At 43.5% G+C, this 19589-nt stretch overlaps 1 protein-coding gene across 2 annotated transcripts in view; it reads right to left on the bottom strand.

The window, feature by feature from the left end:
• Positions 1-19589, bottom strand: part of LOC130701846 (uncharacterized) — a 42309-nt gene that overhangs the window by 20251 nt on the left and 2469 nt on the right. The window contains exons 2-7 of one of the 2 annotated variants that reach the window (XM_057523658.2): positions 8180-8543; positions 7046-7398; positions 6850-6939; positions 6590-6706; positions 5495-5757; positions 4283-4493 (exon numbers count right to left, since the gene is read on the bottom strand). In XM_057523658.2, coding sequence (XP_057379641.1) covers positions 4283-4493; positions 5495-5757; positions 6590-6706; positions 6850-6939; positions 7046-7398; positions 8180-8543 — 1398 coding nt within the window. The remainder of the gene's footprint in view (positions 1-4282; positions 4494-5494; positions 5758-6589; positions 6707-6849; positions 6940-7045; positions 7399-8179; positions 8544-19589) is intronic. The other variant, XM_059497316.1, reaches the window with a different exon arrangement.

Below are 19589 nucleotides of genomic sequence, written 5' to 3'. Positions count from 1 at the left end.
GATTTGCCACCCACAAGCGGAGAAATCTCGACCCATTCCCCATGAAATGAGAGATCGTATAGGCGATCCTGGTTAATTACAATGAAACCTTTGGTAATTTGAACGAAAGGATTCAACGATGAGGATGTCACATGATCTGAACGAAAGGGGGCAGTGGCGATAGCTGAGCCGTGATTTCCTGCTACTTCAATTCGTAAAAGAGCCAACACAAGAGGAAAAAAAAAACATTAACCGCGTGAGAAACGTGAACACATCAGCATTCACGCCCATGCAGTTGTGCCGATTCGGCCAAATATCTTCTATCCCGCGCGGCTTTCCCTTCGAATAACGTGTGGGTGCCTCTTGGTGTTCAACGATGGTTTTTTGGATAAGGAGACCGTCACCTCATTAACCATTCTCACATAACGAAAACAACAAAAAACGTTTTTTTAAACATCGTTTTCCATTTTTTTTTTGTTTAAATAGCTATTTCCCTGTTGCACCGTCTGCTTCCCAGTAGGAAGATAGAGGTGTATACCCACCACCCATTCAAAGTTTGAAACTCCCAGCACGAAGTTTCGGAACTGCGGAGAAAATGGTCGTTATCTTAAATATTAGCCTAATTACGCATGCGAGTCCTCAGAAACATCGTCTCTTCTCAAGCCTCCCAGAAATCCAGAGACAGTGTGTAGGGATGAGGAGGAAACCATTTAAGGACAAGTGTGGTACATATAGGAAATGGTGCTACCGACACAAACGTTCTCCTCCAATGATTTTCACGACTCGGAGTCGTCGTGTTTTGATCTGTTGTTTGCTTTCTTTTGCCTGGAATAATGGTTCCCACTTCCCACCCAGCGAAGGATATTTACCTATTTATAAAAGACACACTCCCACACGTGTACATCCTCCCCTCTCTTCTAAAGGCATGACTCGTTGAGTTGCTTGGCTGTGCCTTTCAACCGTTCCCTCGAAGTCCACGATAATGATGGACTTCCCCTATACGATCATTACACGGGTAATGCAACAAAAAGCACCATGACCAAGTTTCCGCGTGAATCCCATAGGTCTACTCTCTCTTTTCCCTACGAATTTTGCTCATTATTCGGTCTACAAAGCCATCAAACCATATACATAACAATGTAGAACTGACCAAAAATCTACTGACATACTAATAGAATTAGATCCCTATGCAATAGACCCTACTCGCAACATACCTAATATCGCATATACGGTTGATGGTTCTCATCTAATTTCATTACAACAGATAAACCTTGTACGTAAACGGATAAATGTTTCTGAATAATTACCGGTATCCAGGAATACTTTCCCGGCAGGGACAGTCGGTGCTGAATAGGTAACAAATCGGCCCGTTGACGTGTATCACGAAATGATAATCCTTTCTGTATGTCAGGTCGAGCCATGGTAGATAATCAAAAGAAACGACTCCGATAACGGGATCGCGATGGAAAGATTCCAACCCAGAAACTCGAGACGGCCGATGGAACAACACACGTGGGTTCCGGAAACACGATTTTCAAACGTGCATTTCCGACACGCAAGGGTGGAAGAACACGAGAGGGAGAGAGCTAGACACACACGTTGTGACGTTGTTGCTGCTGGACGAGCGACTGGCCAGAGTAGGCTATCGACGCTATGGTCACACGAGCGCCGTCAGCGTTAAACATGGAACCCAGCATTAGGGTTCCAGGGAAACTACACGCACGGAGACCTACTGAACGACTCGGCTCGCCCACCACCGACCCCGCAACTCATTCACAAGCCTTTTCTTTTTTTTTTTTGTCCATTAGACGAGTGAATATGGAATGATAATTGGCATTGCCATTCGTTTCAATTCAGGTGTTCTCCTTCACCTGCCAACGTCAGGAATCAATGTCAAAATCAATGTATCACAATTGTTCTTCAGCACGTGGCTTTGACGTCTCCATAAATTTCAGGTTAACAAAGGAAGGCAACGAATCTAAGACAACTATCTTCGAGATCTAATCAAAGTCCTAGCTTTATTCTTATATCTGAATGATGGAATCATCTTGTATTTTCATTTCCTCGTCATACGTATGTGTCTACCCTTCAAACTTTTATCCTATTGTTCTTTCTTCTCTTCAACCTTCCTCAACTTTTTCATGATAAACCACGACATCCACTTTCATACCTATTTGAATACAATGCTAAAAAGCTCTCTAAACTTTTTTCTTTTTCAATTTTCTTCTTCGTTGAAATGTGTCTAAGCCGATGTAACGAGGTAAAAGTCGTTAGAAAACCAACGGATGGATTGTGTCTAATCCTTTAATGGTGTGGTCTCCCTTGTACTGCATAACAACCACCCAAGACGTCAACGACCAAAGCCCAGCCCCTCCGGAAGACCAATTCCTTCCTTCATCCTACCCTACGCCCCCGCACTAACACGCTAAAAGGGCGGAGTAAAATACACACTAATAAAAAAAAAAAGAAATGGAGAAAAAAAAGCTAATATAACAAACCATCAAACCGACGTGACTTTAACCCCTCAACGATTACCCACCGGCGGTTATTTTTTTTTCTTATTCTTTTTTCCTGTTGAATCCTTAAAAGCTCTTTTGCTCGATCGAGGGAGGGAAAGGTGCGTGTCCCGACGTGACTGTGAAGCAGAGTAAACTCGACAAAGGCACATAATTTCGACTTGATCGCGCGCTTTCAAATAAGTCATGTACCATCCAGCTCCTCCCCCGCTGAGCTATAAACTATTGGCTTCTTCTTACTCTACGACTTTAGAGGTCACTTGAAAAAGCTCCGACGAACTGCGCACGGGTCATCCACCGTCTTTTTTTTCACGGAGCATCGTCCTTTTCTATGAATATGTTCACATCTTGAAAATCGTTGTTATATAGGGCCTATACATATTCCAAGTTTGCAGTGTCACGCGTCGACACGAATTCTATGGGCTTTTGGCCGCAGAGCCAACCCGCAAAGCTATCGGAGCTTCTCACGGTCACACCTTTGCGGCCGGGGGGGGGGGGGGGGGGGGGGGAGCTGACAGACATTCATTCACAATATGACAACAGGCTCGAGATTTATGAGCATTACGAGACAAGAGGTTGGCGCACTCAAATAAAAGTTCCCTGTTACGGCAAACGAGACGAATCGATCAGTGTTTTCTTTATTGTTTTTTTTTGCCTTCGAACCGACCGGCATTGATAGGAAACTTTCTTATGAGTCGGGTTCTTTTTCTTTAACGTTCCATCGTACGAGAACGATACTTAAAAAAATAAGGCACAGAGTAAGAGAGAAAAAAAGTTAAAAATTCGAATTTGCCGGCACGTTGCGCGTGTTTGTACACACCCATACAATAGTGAACGAGGCGATGAGGATAGGAGTGGTGATGGTGGTAATAGTGTCTAGTGGGATGTTGTCTTTCACCTCGGCTGACAAGACTTGTCTTTCTAGGAGGTTCATTCTTAAACTTCTAGTCCGAACGGCACGATGCCGCTTGGTAGGTTTCATCCTTTTGTATGGTAATGAGTAACAACCAGGAAGGGAGGGATGACCAGCAAAGTTAAAAACTTGAACGAAAACTTGGGGAAAAAAAGAGAGAGACGATGAAAGAGAGTGCTGAGTGGTGGACAGCCCCGTGATTTGCGGCCAACCTTCCTCCCCCGCTATGGTTTTTAATCTTGAATTGTGTCTGTTAATGCTGAAGGGTGGAAAAAAAAATACAGAACGGGAATACAAAAAGAGAAAGCAACCCTGCAGCCAAAGAGTAACGAAAAAAAAAAAAATGGCGCCACTCTTTAAAGGAAAAATAATAAGAAAAAAAGTCGGAATGCCCATGAAATTTTTCAGCGACCTGAGCTGGATAGATTGCGTCTTCGAAGATAATGTCTACAGAAATGGATTTACATTCCTATTCATCTGACAGCTCTCCCCCCGCTTTTGTTCGGCAAGTTGAAACAACGGAACGACAGGCCGACCGTACACATTTCAAACGGCAAAAGCGAGAAAAAAAAAACAAAAAAACATAACAAAACATGGTGATTAACATTTTCGAAAAGAGAAATGCCAATGCCTGCGCGGGTCGATAAATTAACACCTCACCGGGCTTGTTTTTTTCTTCCCCTTCTCGTCATGAATATTCATCTACAGGGAGCACAGTTTGCCTTTCTTAGTCACGGTGGGGAGCCCACATTTCCGACCTCCGATAAAACCGCGGACTTAAATAGATGAACTAAAACAACGTCCCACTTCTTCGAGATCTATAAGAAGCGCACGGCTGGAAAAAAAAAATCGAATGAAAGTTGTTGTTTCCTACCTGCCGACATGCGGAGAGGGAATGGCCATCGCCGATGCGTGCGGCGCCGTCGTCGACGTCGTCACAGTCTTCTTTGCTGGCCGCCGGCAGTGTCGGTGGCGACGGCAGGTGCTTTTCCAGCTGAGCTTTGCGGCGCTCGCAGACCCTGGCCAGTCGGCCCACGCTCCGCTGGACTTCGGCATACAGGGCCGAACAGCGCTCCATGGTTTCCCTGGAAACAAAGCCGTAAAAAACGTAACGTTACCTATATCAACGTCGTAAATTTTTTTCAAATCCCCCCTCCTCCTTAAAAAAAAAAAAAAATGTCAAGAGTTTCTCCATAAAGGAAATGGAAAACCAAACTATATAACAAGTGATACGGAGAAAAAGAAATTCAGTCAGACTCCTTTTTCTTTTCTTAATGATTATTCGTAGAATGTTGAATAGACCGTTCCATAAGCGGTCGAGTAGAGCAATATCCGTTTCTTATTTCACTAAGGGAATGCACTCATTGCCTTGACGTCTTTTCGAGGCTGAGGAATGAGTCTTTCACCTTTCGTTTTGAATTAGAAAAATAACCTTGAAAACGCGCTCTTTACCCATTTTAAGATGATTGCGTTATCCCCATTGACCGATAGCGGTCAAGCGATGGAGACCTATTTCGGATCGGTCAAGGATATTTATCTAGTAAGCTGGGTTCAGCGCTTGGCAAAGCCTTGACGATTTAACAGATGGGCCGGGCCCCATGTCATCTGGCGCGACGGATAAATACGGATTTAGCTCCAAAAGAAAAGGCCAATTCTATAACTGTACATGGAAATGCGGACATGCCATCAAATGCGCATTCCACTTGCTAATACGATAGGACACCCCACTTGTTGTTAATGCGACGTGCGTCTCTTTGCCAACATGAAATCCTTCGCGTCTCACATACCGAACACTGCCGACCACAGTTTTTCACGAAATCGAGTTATTTTGGCCGTGTATAGATGGCGTGATGATATGCTTTGACCGCGGGAAAAGAGAAAAATCTAAAGAGCCTTCACGTACCGTTAAGCTCGACAAGAGTATTTCAGTCAAAACCAACAGCAACAAAAAACAAAAACGATGTTGGCATACAATTCAGGATTTGTTTTTCTTTTACTGATTTTCAAGTTCGAACGACCTGAACGCGGTATTCGTGATGATTGATTAAAGTGCGTGAAAAAAAAAGAAAGAAGGGAATGCACTCACCTTGCGTCGACATTGTCGCCTCCCAATCTGGTTTTGGCGTTGCTGACCTCTTGGAGAATTCGAGGTCCCTCTGCGAGCAGACCTATCAGATCTGGATTGCAAGAGCTGGCGTTGTATAGTTTGTCTAATTCTTCGAGGGCCGCTTGAATGTGGAGGGGTGCGCCAGCCGGACTGGTCGTCGCCATTTGACTCCGGACGGAGCTAATGACTTGGTACAGAACTTTACTTCGCTGACGGCATGAACTGAGAAAAGGCTCTACAATCTGTTTAAAAAAAAAAAGGGGGAGAAAACAAAAAAAAAAAAATGATGGATTGGATTTTTTTGTGTACACACACACAGCCCTCAACACAGTGGGGAGAGGAAAGAAAAACAACAGAAAAAACTAAACAGAAATGGCGGCTAGAGTCCAGGTCATTCACGACACAGCCGCGTCCCAGACCTTGTCTATTTATGCAGAACTCGTCGAACAAGGAGAGTAGTCGATTGTTGTTTCTTCCCTTCATTCCCTTTACATTTTCCCTTTTTGTCTCCTGCACACACACACACACACACTCCACCTACTGTCTCTGAATCAACTGGAATTCCAGTCAGCCTGACTTGACACGCAGCACTGCAATCCGTCGAATATATCCCGATATATACGATGTATACCTCAGCACGAAGAACCAGAATATGACTGGTTTATTTGCTTAGTTACAAAGACCATTTATGCCGACAGCTATCAAAACGATCGGGACCCATCGGGACACAACCTTGTTCTAAACCTTTCCCCAACTACCCAAATACATTAGAAGCGACAGGGAATGCCAATCTGATTCGTTTACAGTCCCTGCATTTCAAACTGCACCGCCAATAACCAAGACAATCTGCAGTCGGGACCCACATGTCACGAACATTTTTAGCATAGTCTCTCTCTCTCTTTTTCTCCTATTTTCGTAATCGGCAAATCTTAACTCGGTCGAGTTGGTCAACGTTATTTTTGAATTTTCCGATGCCTGTCTCATATCCTCTTTCTCTCTCTCTCCTCGTGTTATTTTCTTTCGTTTTGGAACCAGAGTGTGGGAAAAATGAGAGAAATAGGTTGATGATCAAACCTTGCGGAACGCGATCCAATCGTGCTGATTGTGAGCAATGGGACCACCGCAGCAGCCCAGCGAAAGCGCCGCAGCCAGCCTCTCGCGCAGCTGACCGCTCGACGTAATGACGTCACACTAAACCAAAGGGGAAAAAAAAAATATATTAGAAAACCAGAACATCATCAATGCATTCGTAATCGATGGCATCGACAGACCACGACAGTGATCAATTAAAATATTTTTATGGCAAAAAACAATAAATAAAAGAAAATGTGTACCGTTCGGCCAGATAGTCTCAAAGAGGTTTCCGGGACGGCTCCGCCTTCGCTCCAGATGACGACATCATCGATACACTTTTGCTGGCGTTCCTATATACGTGTTTGTCGCAAACAAGAGAAACGAAACAAAAGGAAAGGCAATAAAGATTTAGTCAAGCGATTCATATCCTCCTTGTCAAATGGGTGCACAAGTTACGTGAAAATGGCACAGGAGTTGCTCGATCAATCCGAAAGCGCTGCTGGACTGGTCGGGACGACCGGCAACCAGTAAGACGAGTCCGTTCTTTGCGGCCGACTTGCGGGGCACGGTCTGATAATAGGCGACCAGCTGAGCCAAGTGGGAGACGGGCGGTAGGTGGCTCCGCAGGAGGGACAGATCTGCTACGACGAGAGCACGACCACGGTGTCGGCAACCGGGCAGGTACACGCCGCAATCCATCACCAGTGGGTTCAGACTCTCGACAGACATCGGCCCAGTCATCCGCCCAGTCGTCGTGTGCACCGCCAACGGCGCCGCATCCGCCGCAAGACTGTTGGGCATTTCTTCTTCTAGGTTGTACACACACACACACACACACACACACACGCGCGCGTGCATATATAAAGAGGGACACACACACACAAAGAAGAACAAGACAAACCGATCAGCTTAGCTTTGTTGACATTTTCCGATGAACTAAGATATACTGCAGATATCTGCGTCCCCTCCCCCCTTTCCCTTTTTTTTTTCCTCTTTAACTTTTCCTCTTTACCTTTCTCATATCTGGCATCGGCGAGAAAGTTCCAGCATCCCAGACGGACTACAATCGCTTGACATAATTAACGATGTTGTATTCAGATTTGCGCTTTTTCGCTTCGGATAAAAACGTCCGTAGCTAAGGCCCCCTTTTTGTTAAATCTTTGTATCTTTTTTCTTTTTTCCTCGTTACTTTGTATGCGCCATGCTAATGGGCTAAATGGACTCGAGTTTATGCGCTCAACTCCTATAAGGTGGATCCTGGCCAGCTTATCTTTTATTTCTAGGCCGTGTAGTGGCATCGGCGAGCTCACGACCACATTTTAAATGAGGCCATTCGCCGTTTCCCATTCCCATTATGGCCACGACCGTATATCAACGAAACATGTGCTGTTCGTCACGGTCCAAACGGCTTGAAAAACAAGATCTGTTTGTATCCGTTACGACTTTTTGCTTTGTTTTGTTAATTCACTACCTTCTTGTTCGTGCTCTTCGAGTCTTCAAATCTTATAAAGATTTCTAAATCAACTGGCTAGAAAAAGGCTAGTCGCTGTTACGAAACAGACGCAAATGGACACAAAAAAAAATGTTTACCTTTAATTGTTGATTCCTTTTCTTTCGGGTGAACAATATTTTCTGGCTGGGCGCCAGAGTGGGTTTGGTTGAGTTCGGAGGAGGTCGGCAACACTAGCGCTTTAGCGTATTCGCGCGAATCGTAGCAACAGTAGCCGTCGTCGTCGTCGTCGCTGACATCACTATCGATATGCGGGAGCGATGCGGCCCACAGATCAAGGGCACAGGTTTGAGTCATTGCATCATTTCGGTCGTCTTCGTCGTCAAAAACAGGGATAGTATCATTAACACCACTTGTCACGACCAGTCTACTGCCTTTGCAACTGTTGTTGCCGTCCGCAAGCCTGTGCCATGACAATCGGTTCCGTAGCCCAGTCCTAGTATTCTGCAAAAGAAGAAAAAGAGCAACAATGAGCATTTTGGAACACACACACAACACTAATTTATGCTCGAGTGAGCAGTCACGTTTGGACAATCTTCAATATTTTTTAAACGGTCCAAAGCGATGTCGCTTTCGGGGTAGATTAAGGTTAAGAAACTGGTGCTGTCATAATGGACTCATCTTGGGGGCTCCCATTGAACCGGCTGATTGTTCCATGCGTCAGCCTGGCCATTCTGGCTACGTAACAACAACATCCTGGAAATGGAATGAACCGATTGATGTTCCCTTTTTTTTTTATGTTGCGCTCCTATTCATTCGCGTTTCATTTCTCTTGAATCGCAAAAGAGCCTCAAAAAGTTTGATAACTTTCACCTATAGCGCGTTTGACACAGTGTCATAGTGTCGGAGGTGAAAGTGCAGTAAAACACGGCTGTCTGTATTGTGTAAGAGTACTACGGTTTTTGGGTTCGTTGATTTTCCCCTCTGCGGCTTGTCCCGCACAATCAGTCTATGTAACCATACTGCTTTGTCAATGACAGTTGCTTTGCGATGGGGCGGTTGCAAAACAAGCAGAAAATTCTTCCTTGTTCAAATGAGCAAACAGGAAAAAAAAGAGAGCCAACCGTCACAAGAGCTGAGAGTGCTGCGTCAACACTCGTTGCTCGCTGGTGTTGGATGACGAGGACAACAATTCTCGAGTTGCAGCAGTTCCATCTTTCAAAAAAAAAAACAGCAGCCGGTCGATCGGATTGTTTGAAGCCATTGTTCGGTGTTTAGCTTTTAACAATGCGAGAAACCACACATATGGTGGCTGATGCACAGTTTATAAATGCGCACCATTTTCAGTTGTTTGTACGCCACGCTTTCATCGTACGATCGTTTCCCCCTTCTTTTTTTTTTTTTTGCTTATTGTGTATTTTTGTAAACTTTTCTCTTTTCACTTGTTCGTGATGGGCGCGAAAGGTCATGACGCGGGAATCGTCCGGGGTCGTTCTTCGACGAGTACTAACATCCGTTAGATAAAACCCTTTTAAAAACGATCGTCGAAAGTCGTGAACTCTTGTGGTAGCCTCCTCTTTAACACGCAAACTCGTAAGGACTTTGTCGTTATTTACGGGGCCGGTAACCTATTAGTAGGTCTTTTTTTTTTTCTTCTTCAATCCGTGCGGTCAGAGAATAGCAGCGAAATTTGATGATACACGCATTTGTACATTAGCCCTTCAAGATCAAAAGGGAAACCAACACAAAATGTACTTGCGATATTCAAAAAGTTTTGAAAGCAATTTCGCCTGGTGGCTAAAAAGACCCTCATCTTTTTTCGCAACGCTTTTTTTTTCTTTTCTAGAGTCCCAATCGCATCGGTTAATTATTCCCTGACAGCTACCGTTAACTCAACAGATGATGGATTCTTTATTTTCTTCTTTGAATCGAAGATTACTCGTCATGCTTTTTTCCAATTTTTTTTTAGTTCATTTGCTTTTTACCGCCGCCGGGATCTGCATCGAACGGGACTTCCGTTATTACCTTTTCAAGACGTTAGTCTCATTACGTTCAACGTCGGAAGGCTTCTTTCTTTCGACGGGTGCGTGTACGGGGAGGATGTTTCATCATACAGGTAGGGACGGACGTTGTACGGGGTCGTCGACGCCATTGGCCACTTGGTCTGCGTTGGTTTCTGCTTTCTAAGCCGCCCTGTTATTCTGACTGAGGTTATCCCCAAGTTTTCTCATCCCGTCCGCATGGGTCATCAACACTCTTTACTACATCAACCAAGATACGGTACTGGTACATCAATTACTGAATAAAAAAAGCGAGGGGAAAATGTTGGACCGCTTTTCAAAAGTTGAAGAGACCGAAGCCAAAGGTTGGGGAGGAACTTAATCACGACAGACGAGAGGGAAATGTGATTACATTTTTTTCTATGTCGCGGGAAAGAACGGTTACTCTATTATTACGTTTCATTTTCAATGGTCTGTGAGAGTATCACAAGTTCACCTTGTGACAAACAGGATAACCCCATTTTTCAAATCATCAACCAATTACGAACCAGTCGAGAGTTAGAACAAAATCTCGACTTGGAGGTCAGCCAGAATATTTCCGAACGGTAAAAAATAAAAAACGAAAGTGTCAAAGTAAATAAACTCTCCGCTTAAATCATGTCTCCGCAAAATGGGGACACGTTTACTTTTCCATTCATCAAAATCCCCAAAAAAACCTCCATATTGGAAAGTTGAATTCTTTAACCGATTGTTCTATCCATCAATGGTATATCGCTATTGCGATTTGTTTGCTATACAATGTCGACACGATCGACGGACGGCGGATCGCCAAGTGACTCAAAGTTGGTTTTTAATAAAACGAGCAATAATGGCGGCCCAATAAACGAGAAGCATTCCGTTTGAATCTTTCACGAACCGTCAATGGATAAGAGAAACGGAGAAAGTGGGTAAAAAGCTTATCCATTTAAAGAATACAGAACTGCAGGTGGCCTTCGCTATTCACGCTGGTTCGAGTGTTTGCAACGAGCCAACAGCTCAGAATAGCGGGGGGAAGGCTCTGCTAGGCATTCCAGCGTCCCGTTTTCTAATTTACATCGACTAGTCCAGCGCGTTCTTCGATCTAATTCCTCTTTCTTCCAATGTTTCTCTCTTTCCTTAATGGAAACTCCAATTGGAAAGGAGGAAGGAAACAACAGGAATGAATCCAACGGCTCCTGCCAGCTGTTTGTTATTCTTCCAACATTCTTGCACCTTTTAATTCATTCAAATGAGAAGAGAAAAACGAAAAGAGCTATTGCCTTTTTGTTTGTTTATGCGCCAGAACGTTTATCATTTTGCTGCGAGCATTTTTCTTTTTGGCCAACGAATCTCGGCATACCATCGAGTTGATCGACCCATCTAGCAAGTCAAAAGCCAACCTATAGCCTCGATTTAATCATTGTTCGGTTTGAACTTGAAATCACAATAGGAGAATCACACGACCTTCTGACTTCCGTTTTCACTGGGCAACCCTCGCCCTTCCATTTCCTCCCCGTTGATACAAAAAAAAATTGGGAAATAATAGAAATAAGAAAATCAATTTCTTTTCGCTTTGAAAGAGAACAGATTTCTTAACGGCATTCGAATAAAAATATTGTGTCACATCGAGTCCGGTTTTTCTGTTCCCTATCTGTGTGACAGTTTGACCCAACTAGAAATGACGACGAGGGGACACTAGAAAGTGAAACCTATTAATCAATCAGATAAGCCATCATCTTATGAGCGTTACGACGGCCAAACCCCAGTCCACCCTCCCCCTTTTCCATTGTCGTGACACACATATTGTAATTCTACTCCAGTTCCATAAAAATAGTCTCCCCTCCGTCAAGAAATTCCTTCTCAAAATAAAAAAACAAAAAATGTGACGGAATGAATGAGTCCCTTTGCCTCTTCGGTTGGCACTATCCTTGTAACCGTCGACCGCACGGGATCACGCCAGCAGCAAGGCTTCATCATAGCACCGATCCAAACCGAAAAAAAAATATTTCTTTCCCTGTTCATCGTCTGGTTCTAAATATATTCCTCCCCATCGGGCTTCTGCCCGTTGCTGTAATACATCTTTAACAAATATTTTCCCAATGTCGGCTGGCCTCAGCTACGGCGTGCTTATGTTTTTAACGAAGTCGATTACGCTTTGGAGGGGGGAGGGGGTTCTTTTGGCGGGCAGAGTCGAGTTGTTGCGCCACATCACGTCGAGAACTTGGAATATTTTATGCGTGAAACAGGTGCCGTTTTAAAACGAAAACATGGCGCAATCACGGTCTCTCTCTCTCTCTTCGCATTGCTTCAAGAAAAACACTCGACGTATATGTTTTGTTTCTTTCCGCTGATCCATCAAGCAGCGAACAAGAAATTCGGATTTTAAAAAAAGGGGGGGGGGGGGGGGGGGGCAAAGGAGAGGGGGCGAATGCTTGCGTGATTACACAACAAGCTATTTATCCATCGCAGTAGGAGGCCTTCTGCGTAGCAGAAGTTTAAAGAGTGTCTAAATGAAGATGTAACGCAAATACCAACTCGTGTACACGATAAGAGTCAATCGATTTTGGGGGGAAGTTTGAACAACGTTTACATGTCCAACAGGGCCGAAAAGTTGGCGTGTGCGCGGCTTGAACGAAATCCCATCTACAAACGATGAACTTCCATGTCTTTTCCTTTTTGTTTTTGAACTCCAAAGTTCAACTCGCAATGGAATTCCAACGTCTTGACAAACGATCCAGAATTTTTGTCTACGTCGGCTCACGTATGTGTTAAATGATATTCCCCATCTGTTTGAAATCAAATGGGAGGTAACACACACCCGAAAAAAAAGTGAAAGCTGCCCATCAGCAGGTGTGAACTACCTTTCCACCCTTTGCTAAGGAAAAGAAGACAAAACAAAAAATGGGCACGCTCGATCCATCACCGTCAAACTGGACTGTCAACGTTGATAATAACAATAGCCTCTACCATTCAGTTAACTTCCCTACTATAATAAATATAGAGAGAAAGAGAAAAAAAAAGAAATGATGGGGACCAAGAAGAAAAATAAAACATGACCAGATTTCAATGCCAGTCCGGCAAAGCGTACGAAAGTCGTGACTAGAATTCTTCAATCAGATGTTATTCAAGAGGGACGAATGGAGGGGAACTGGAGAGTGGGGGGTGGGTTCTTATCTTTTCAAAACATAAAAAGAACCTGCAATGTAATTACACGAGACGGGCGACTCTTTGTTTTCAATGGGGCTGGGCTTCGTCAGACGTCGGGAGAAGAACCGAGTTGACGTTTGTCTTTCAGTCTCTTCTTCTTTTTTTGAATATTAGTTAATGACACCGGGCCCAGGTATCACATATCTTTATATACACCCCCTCCCTAACCTCCTTCTAAGGAAGTTGTAAAAAGAAGAGGGGAGGAAAGGGAGAAATAATTCTTATTTTTTTCTTAAGTTGCAGCAGAAAAAAATAAGAAAGAAAAAAAGATCGTGGGAGCCGTTTCAGGTTTTTTCTTCGTATTTCTTTCATTCTTTTCTTCCTTTCGTTCTTTTTTTCTTATTACAAGTCTTTCTATTTCGGTTTAGAAAAGGGCAGCGAAGGTGGCGCAGAAGGAAACGCGACTCCTGCGGGTATATACCGGTGTAGGTGAATACACCAGTACATGCAGCCGCTATATAGACGTGAGAAAACTTCATTTTCATAATTCAAACGCATCGTCGTGTTCAGGTTCTTAGAGAGGGGCTCGCTTTCCTGCACTTCATTTCCGTAGAAACCGCACCGGTCGGTATGCGGATTGCCTGATTTCTTGCGTGCCTCGTCGACATACCAATATTTATTGATTATCCTACTTCATTAAATATCGAAAAAAAAAATCTGAATATGCAATCCAATGAGCGTTTGTTTTTTTACGACATCACGATCAAGTAAGACAGCCTGCAGTGCAAGACAGGTTTCGATTTTTGCGGCATTAAATTTGATATTAATTCTAAAGTACTCGACAGTAGACGTTAAAACAGAAAGAAAGAAAAAGTTCTTGTTTGTTCTATCAACTTCTTCACGACCGGGCGTGGAAGACAAGCAGCATTCACGGCCGTTCGTTCAGTTCCTACCATTGAGGCAGTTTTTACCTTCTCTCACTCTTTTGACTTCATAATTGGTTTCTTTTTTTTCTCTTCGCTATGACCCGGAGCACTTCCCTCGCCGCAGGATGCGTTAGTCATTGAGCAACTTTTTTTTTCCTCTCTCCCCCCCCCCCCTTTCTTCCCCCCTTGATGCAGCCAGGTATTTTGTAGATTGGACACGTCTCCAGGTGTAGACGTATGGGGTTCTGGCTTGCGTTATTTTTATTTGATTACAGCTGGTTTCTTTTTATTACAGATACTAGAAGCTCTATTCTCGCATATTTTTCATATTTACACGCACATGCGCGTTTCTCGGCTGCGGTCCCGCGCCACATCACGATTCCACACGCGTGAAAACAGAGACGTTGGCCATCATCGAGGACGGTCTTGGATCGGCTTTAAAAACAACGAAAACAGCAACACAGAGGGGAAAAAAAAGAGCACACACGCTTTCTACTGAATAACCAATAAGACGGGAAGACTGGCCGGACAAAACGACGTTGCCAACTCCCAATGGGGTAGTCCATTTATGGATTACTTGGATACGACAAAACGGGACCGGTAAGCCATAAAAAGTAACAAAACAACACACGCAAAAAAAAAAAAACAGATCCGAAAGAAGATGGACGCTGTAAACGGACGTCTGTTGCACGACTGGGCAAAAGAATTGATGGAACGCCAAAGAGGCAGCAAAAATATTGAAGAATCTAACGCCTTTTTAAAATATATTTTAGTGACCCGCTAAATTCCAAACTGTGACACGTCCAATATATCATTCTTGTTGAATGCTGATATTTCTGGGAATGAGATGCCGTGGCCGACTTGTTTGCTCGTCTCGCTGCGTGTTGCATTCAGTCGAGAGTTTGTCTTAGGAAATCAAATGACCAACATGGGCGAAGACGATGACTTTTTCAACCGGCTTTTCGTGCAAAATCAACAAGCTCTGGTCGCCGACGCCCTTGAAATACCCAACTTTCTGCTCTCGTCCCACTCTCTTTTTTCTATTCACTGTCTTCTTTTATAAGCGGCAGTTAGAACTGACTTCAAACGACATGGTTCGGAGCTGTGAAATTTCGTAAGTCAATATACAAGAGCCAGCGAAGCGCAAGAAGCGGAAAGAGTCATTCTTGCAAAGGCAAAGTCAACACACGCACATTCTAGCCCTTTTCCAACACAGTCGGCCACTTGTGATGTCTCCGTTTGTGTGTCCAGCAGCAGCAAACAGCAGCGCACAAAAAAAAAAAAAAAATAACAACCATTTACAATGACCAATTCAACCTTGATGTGTCATTTTCGTTTTTTTTTAGCAGCTACGGTCATTGCAAGCAAATTACGCGTTTTTGTTTCGATGGACTCTGACGTCATTTACTCCCTCGTCCACCATTTTTCCCCAATAGGGGGGATATAAAAAGAAAAAAAAAAAACAGAATGAAGGGTAAAGTTTCGTCGACCATGTCGGCAGCTAATTGGTCAACTACGAGAAAGAACGGTGTACATGCGTGGGGGAGGGGCAGGTGTGGCGTGAGTTTAGCCTGCGCTTAGATCTTTTCGCTCTGTGTACGCCATCGCCGAAAGACTTAAAGCAAACAATATACGCGGATGACTGGCGTTATAGATATCAGCTGATAACTATAAACACTCGGTATATAGCGTATCAATAAACATGGGGGTTCTAGTTATTCCCTTTCGGTGTGCGTGTGTGTGCCTTGTTTGTTGTCATCTGCGTACAACTAGGAAGAATCGGAGGGAGGAAAAAAATATATAATAAAATCACAATGCGGTGTGAGACTGATGTGCCCACATCCCGTCCAAAGGGGGCACCCACTTTGTCATTCTGTCCCCCCCTCTGTTGTCTTTTTTTTGTGTTCCCTTCTCTCATCTTCTAGTGGAATCGTTTCCCGATTTAAACAAAAATTCTCCCCGACTTGTTCGTATAACCGATCTAACCGATTGTCTGTTTTTACCCTGACTTGACTTGTTATTCCGCTGTCATGTCACTCGACACAACTTGGTCTTAACACGACCAACGTGAATTTTCATCAAAGCTTTTTTTTTTACCTATTGGCCTTCTTGTTACACGCCAGTTGCTCTGGACAGACGCACAGTCTAATGATGTTTTAGGCTGACTCTTTTTTTTCTTTTTTTGCACGCGCTCTAGTTTCCGCTTGTGAATGTGCCAACAAGCCAACTATGCATGTCTGATGCATTTTTAATGACCCAAACACCAATTGCCGTGAATAATTGACGGCCGCCAAAATAGTGACGACTACTCGTGGCTTGGCCAAGATACCGCCCTACTCGAGCGGACAGTTCAGTCAGCAGAACAATGAGTACACGTCTTCCACGAACCATCATCTCACTCGCACATGCCAATTGAAACAATCGATGTATATACAACAGAAAACATGAAGAATAGGTCACCAATGGGGTATGAAATGAAAAAACGGTCATCTGCAGATCTACGGTCTTACATAAAAACGTACAGGGCTGTGTGTGTTACTTACAGATGCTTTGGCTGGCTCACAGCAGCAGCAGATAACGAATATTCCACTATTCCAGGCTTTTGGTCGCCGTTGAAAAGTCAACTAGGACATAAGAGTTCACTTAATGGAAGATAACGTTCTCTCGTTGGTCAGTAAAAAAATAACACACGAGAATCTCTAATCTCACGAGGAAGTTGAAAACCAGAGACGAACACCACGTGCGACTGCCTGCATAGACTTGCCGCTTAGGACTGACAAAAAGATGGCCAACACTCCCATTCAAAGGCCCATGTACCGTTGAAAGGGGCCAGAAATGTATGCGTTCTGTCAAGCCAAAAACAGGACGTAGCAACTGGTCTTGCGTAGCTCTCAAACGAGGGACTCGTGAAATGCCACACCGGTCTATGCTTGAAACTCTGCCTTTTGCGATAGATGGGGCTAAAAGCAAAAAAAAAACCCCAGGTAGTTCCAGGGTTTATTTTTTTTTCTTGTGTTCCATGGAAAAACTTGCCTAACCTTCATTATCAATCGGTAATTTAGATGGAAATCGAAACGATTCCAACCAGCTTGATTTCGATTTGGAGAGCCGCATCCAACCCATCAACGCTGAAAACGTTTCGATACATCACTTCTTGTGTATGCGTGTCGATGAACGGAAAAAACCAAGAAAAAAAAACGTGAGGGACGTAGGTAAGCAAAGGTAAAATAAAATGCGACGGTAATAGAAGGGAGAAGAAATTCGAGAGCATGTTGCAGAGACACCATCACTGGAAGCTATTCACATACCAAGCAGGCCTGCGTTGTACGCCGAGAAAGAAAGGCAAAGGCGAAACGAGGAACATGGGCTATGTGTTCATACGACGGGCGATAGTGCAGATTCAAATAGCCACCGTATACAGTATGCGCATTTAAAAGCTGACAAGTAAAGCTATAGAAATGAGAAAGAGAAAAGACGACAAGGAAATCTATTGTTGGACATTCCAGACAGTATAACGTACCTTCTATTTTACTCTTATAGTCAACATTATTGTTTCTCAGTTGGCGGTGTCAAGCATTTTCTTGTTTGGCCACGCAAAAAGAAGAAGAAAAACGGGGGGGTTCATAGATACAACGCAGAACAATAGAATAAGTGGATTTAACATACATGCGACTTTCGCGACTTGGAAAACTTCGTTCAGAGTTGGACAGCAATAAAACGTTAAGAAGAAACCCCTCGATCGGTGTCAGTGGACCGTAAAAAAAGAAGCCAAGATTCATTTTCTCTCTAGCTCAGCGGACCCTGCAGACTCCCTCCAAAGAAACCTTTGACAGGTCCAGTCCTCTAAGCCAAAGGTGTTTTTCTTTATTTTCATTTCGTTTATTATAATTGTTTCTTTTTTTTTTGCAATTTAAAAGAGTCTGTTATAGACAGTGTATGTCTACATTTATAGAGAGGAGAAAATCTACGATGTTTAAAAAATTTGGCGAAAGCTGATCATTAGTCCGTCACCCATAGGTGGAAAAAGAAAGAAGAAGTGTAATTAGCACGAATCGACTTGTGTTCCCACTTCATTTCTTTGTCGGCTTTGGAAACGTTATTTTATCGAGCTATCCAATCAAATATGTGTTAGACGTGTCACGGTAATCGTCAGCAGCCGAAATGCGTTCATCGTGAAAAGAAGCGTCTCGAAATACAGGCACTCTCTCCTATTGTGTTCGGCATGACTGAGACCCTTTTTTTGTTTTTTTTTCTCTACAGACACACGTACACACAGTTACAGCATTTTCTTTTGCCCAGGAATACATCACGAGGCAGCAGAGACACCAGCATCACGCATCGGCCCTCACATTCTTTCCCCCCCATTTTTTAAATAGACTTTCTTCCTGTATCGTATTCTATTGTCAGAACTTGTCCCTTTGTTAACGGGTAACCCCGCACCCCTATTCTTCGATGTCTGGCAGCCAGTTTTTGTATATTACATCGCTGTATTACTCGCGACGACAACAGGATGCATCCAGCGTGCCAAAAAATCTATTTCTATTGTTACTATTGTCTTCTTTGCTACAATTAATCGGCAAATTTCTCGATCGTACCTCCGTATTACAAATGTCAGGCAAACACTGCGTTTTCTCCTGATTTTTCATTATGCGAATGAAGCGCGAGAGAGTGCGCATTTTCATGGTGGGTCATTAGTTACGCGGGCAACACACGTGCACCGTAACACAGATAAGAATCTAAGGGGAAAAAAAAGTATGGTGTTAAAGATAAGCGGGATGGCAGCAGGAGTAACAGACGAGTCAACGAGCGGTGAAAGGATTTAATTCCCATCGGTCAACTTATGACCTCAATATCTTTCACCGAAGTACGTCTTTTACATAGAGTTAGCGATCTCTTTTTCCTTGTCTGTGCTCTGCAGCGATTTTTGGAAAGGTGATCGTTTTTTCTTTCTTTTGGTGTACGTAGAAATCACGGTACCGGACGGCCCCTGGCCTCCTGGTTAGAGAAAGAAGAGAAGATTATTTTTTGTGTTTTTGATAGAGGAGCAAAGCAAATTGCCTGACGGGGAAAAGTGAAATGACTCTCTACTGTTGCTTTCACGTAATGCCGTTCTCTTGTTAAGAATCGTACGCTGCATAAGTACTACACGTAGTTCATCATTGCCCCGAGATGTAAAAAAACCGCAATTTCTCATTACACGATAGATTTCATTTTATTATAGCTTTTGTGATGAGCCTATCACAGTGAGGATTGTAATCATCTTTGAATTATCTTCACATAAACAGGAAAAAAAAACAACGGTTCTTATTACCATTGTTTTTTAAAAAATGACCACGATTTTGCCACTCAGCTATTCATTGCATGAACCGAAACAATCTCAATTGTTTAGCTTTTTTTTTTTTACTCTGGCACGTTTCTTTTTTTTTTGCAAATATAGACTTCTCACGTCTTGTAGCCCA

Source organism: Daphnia carinata, chromosome 10, assembly GCF_022539665.2.
Source record: "Daphnia carinata strain CSIRO-1 chromosome 10, CSIRO_AGI_Dcar_HiC_V3, whole genome shotgun sequence".
Taxonomy (NCBI): domain Eukaryota; kingdom Metazoa; phylum Arthropoda; class Branchiopoda; order Diplostraca; family Daphniidae; genus Daphnia; species Daphnia carinata.
Note: the sequence above shows the minus strand (reverse complement) of the source record. Positions and strands in the feature narration are given on the sequence as shown.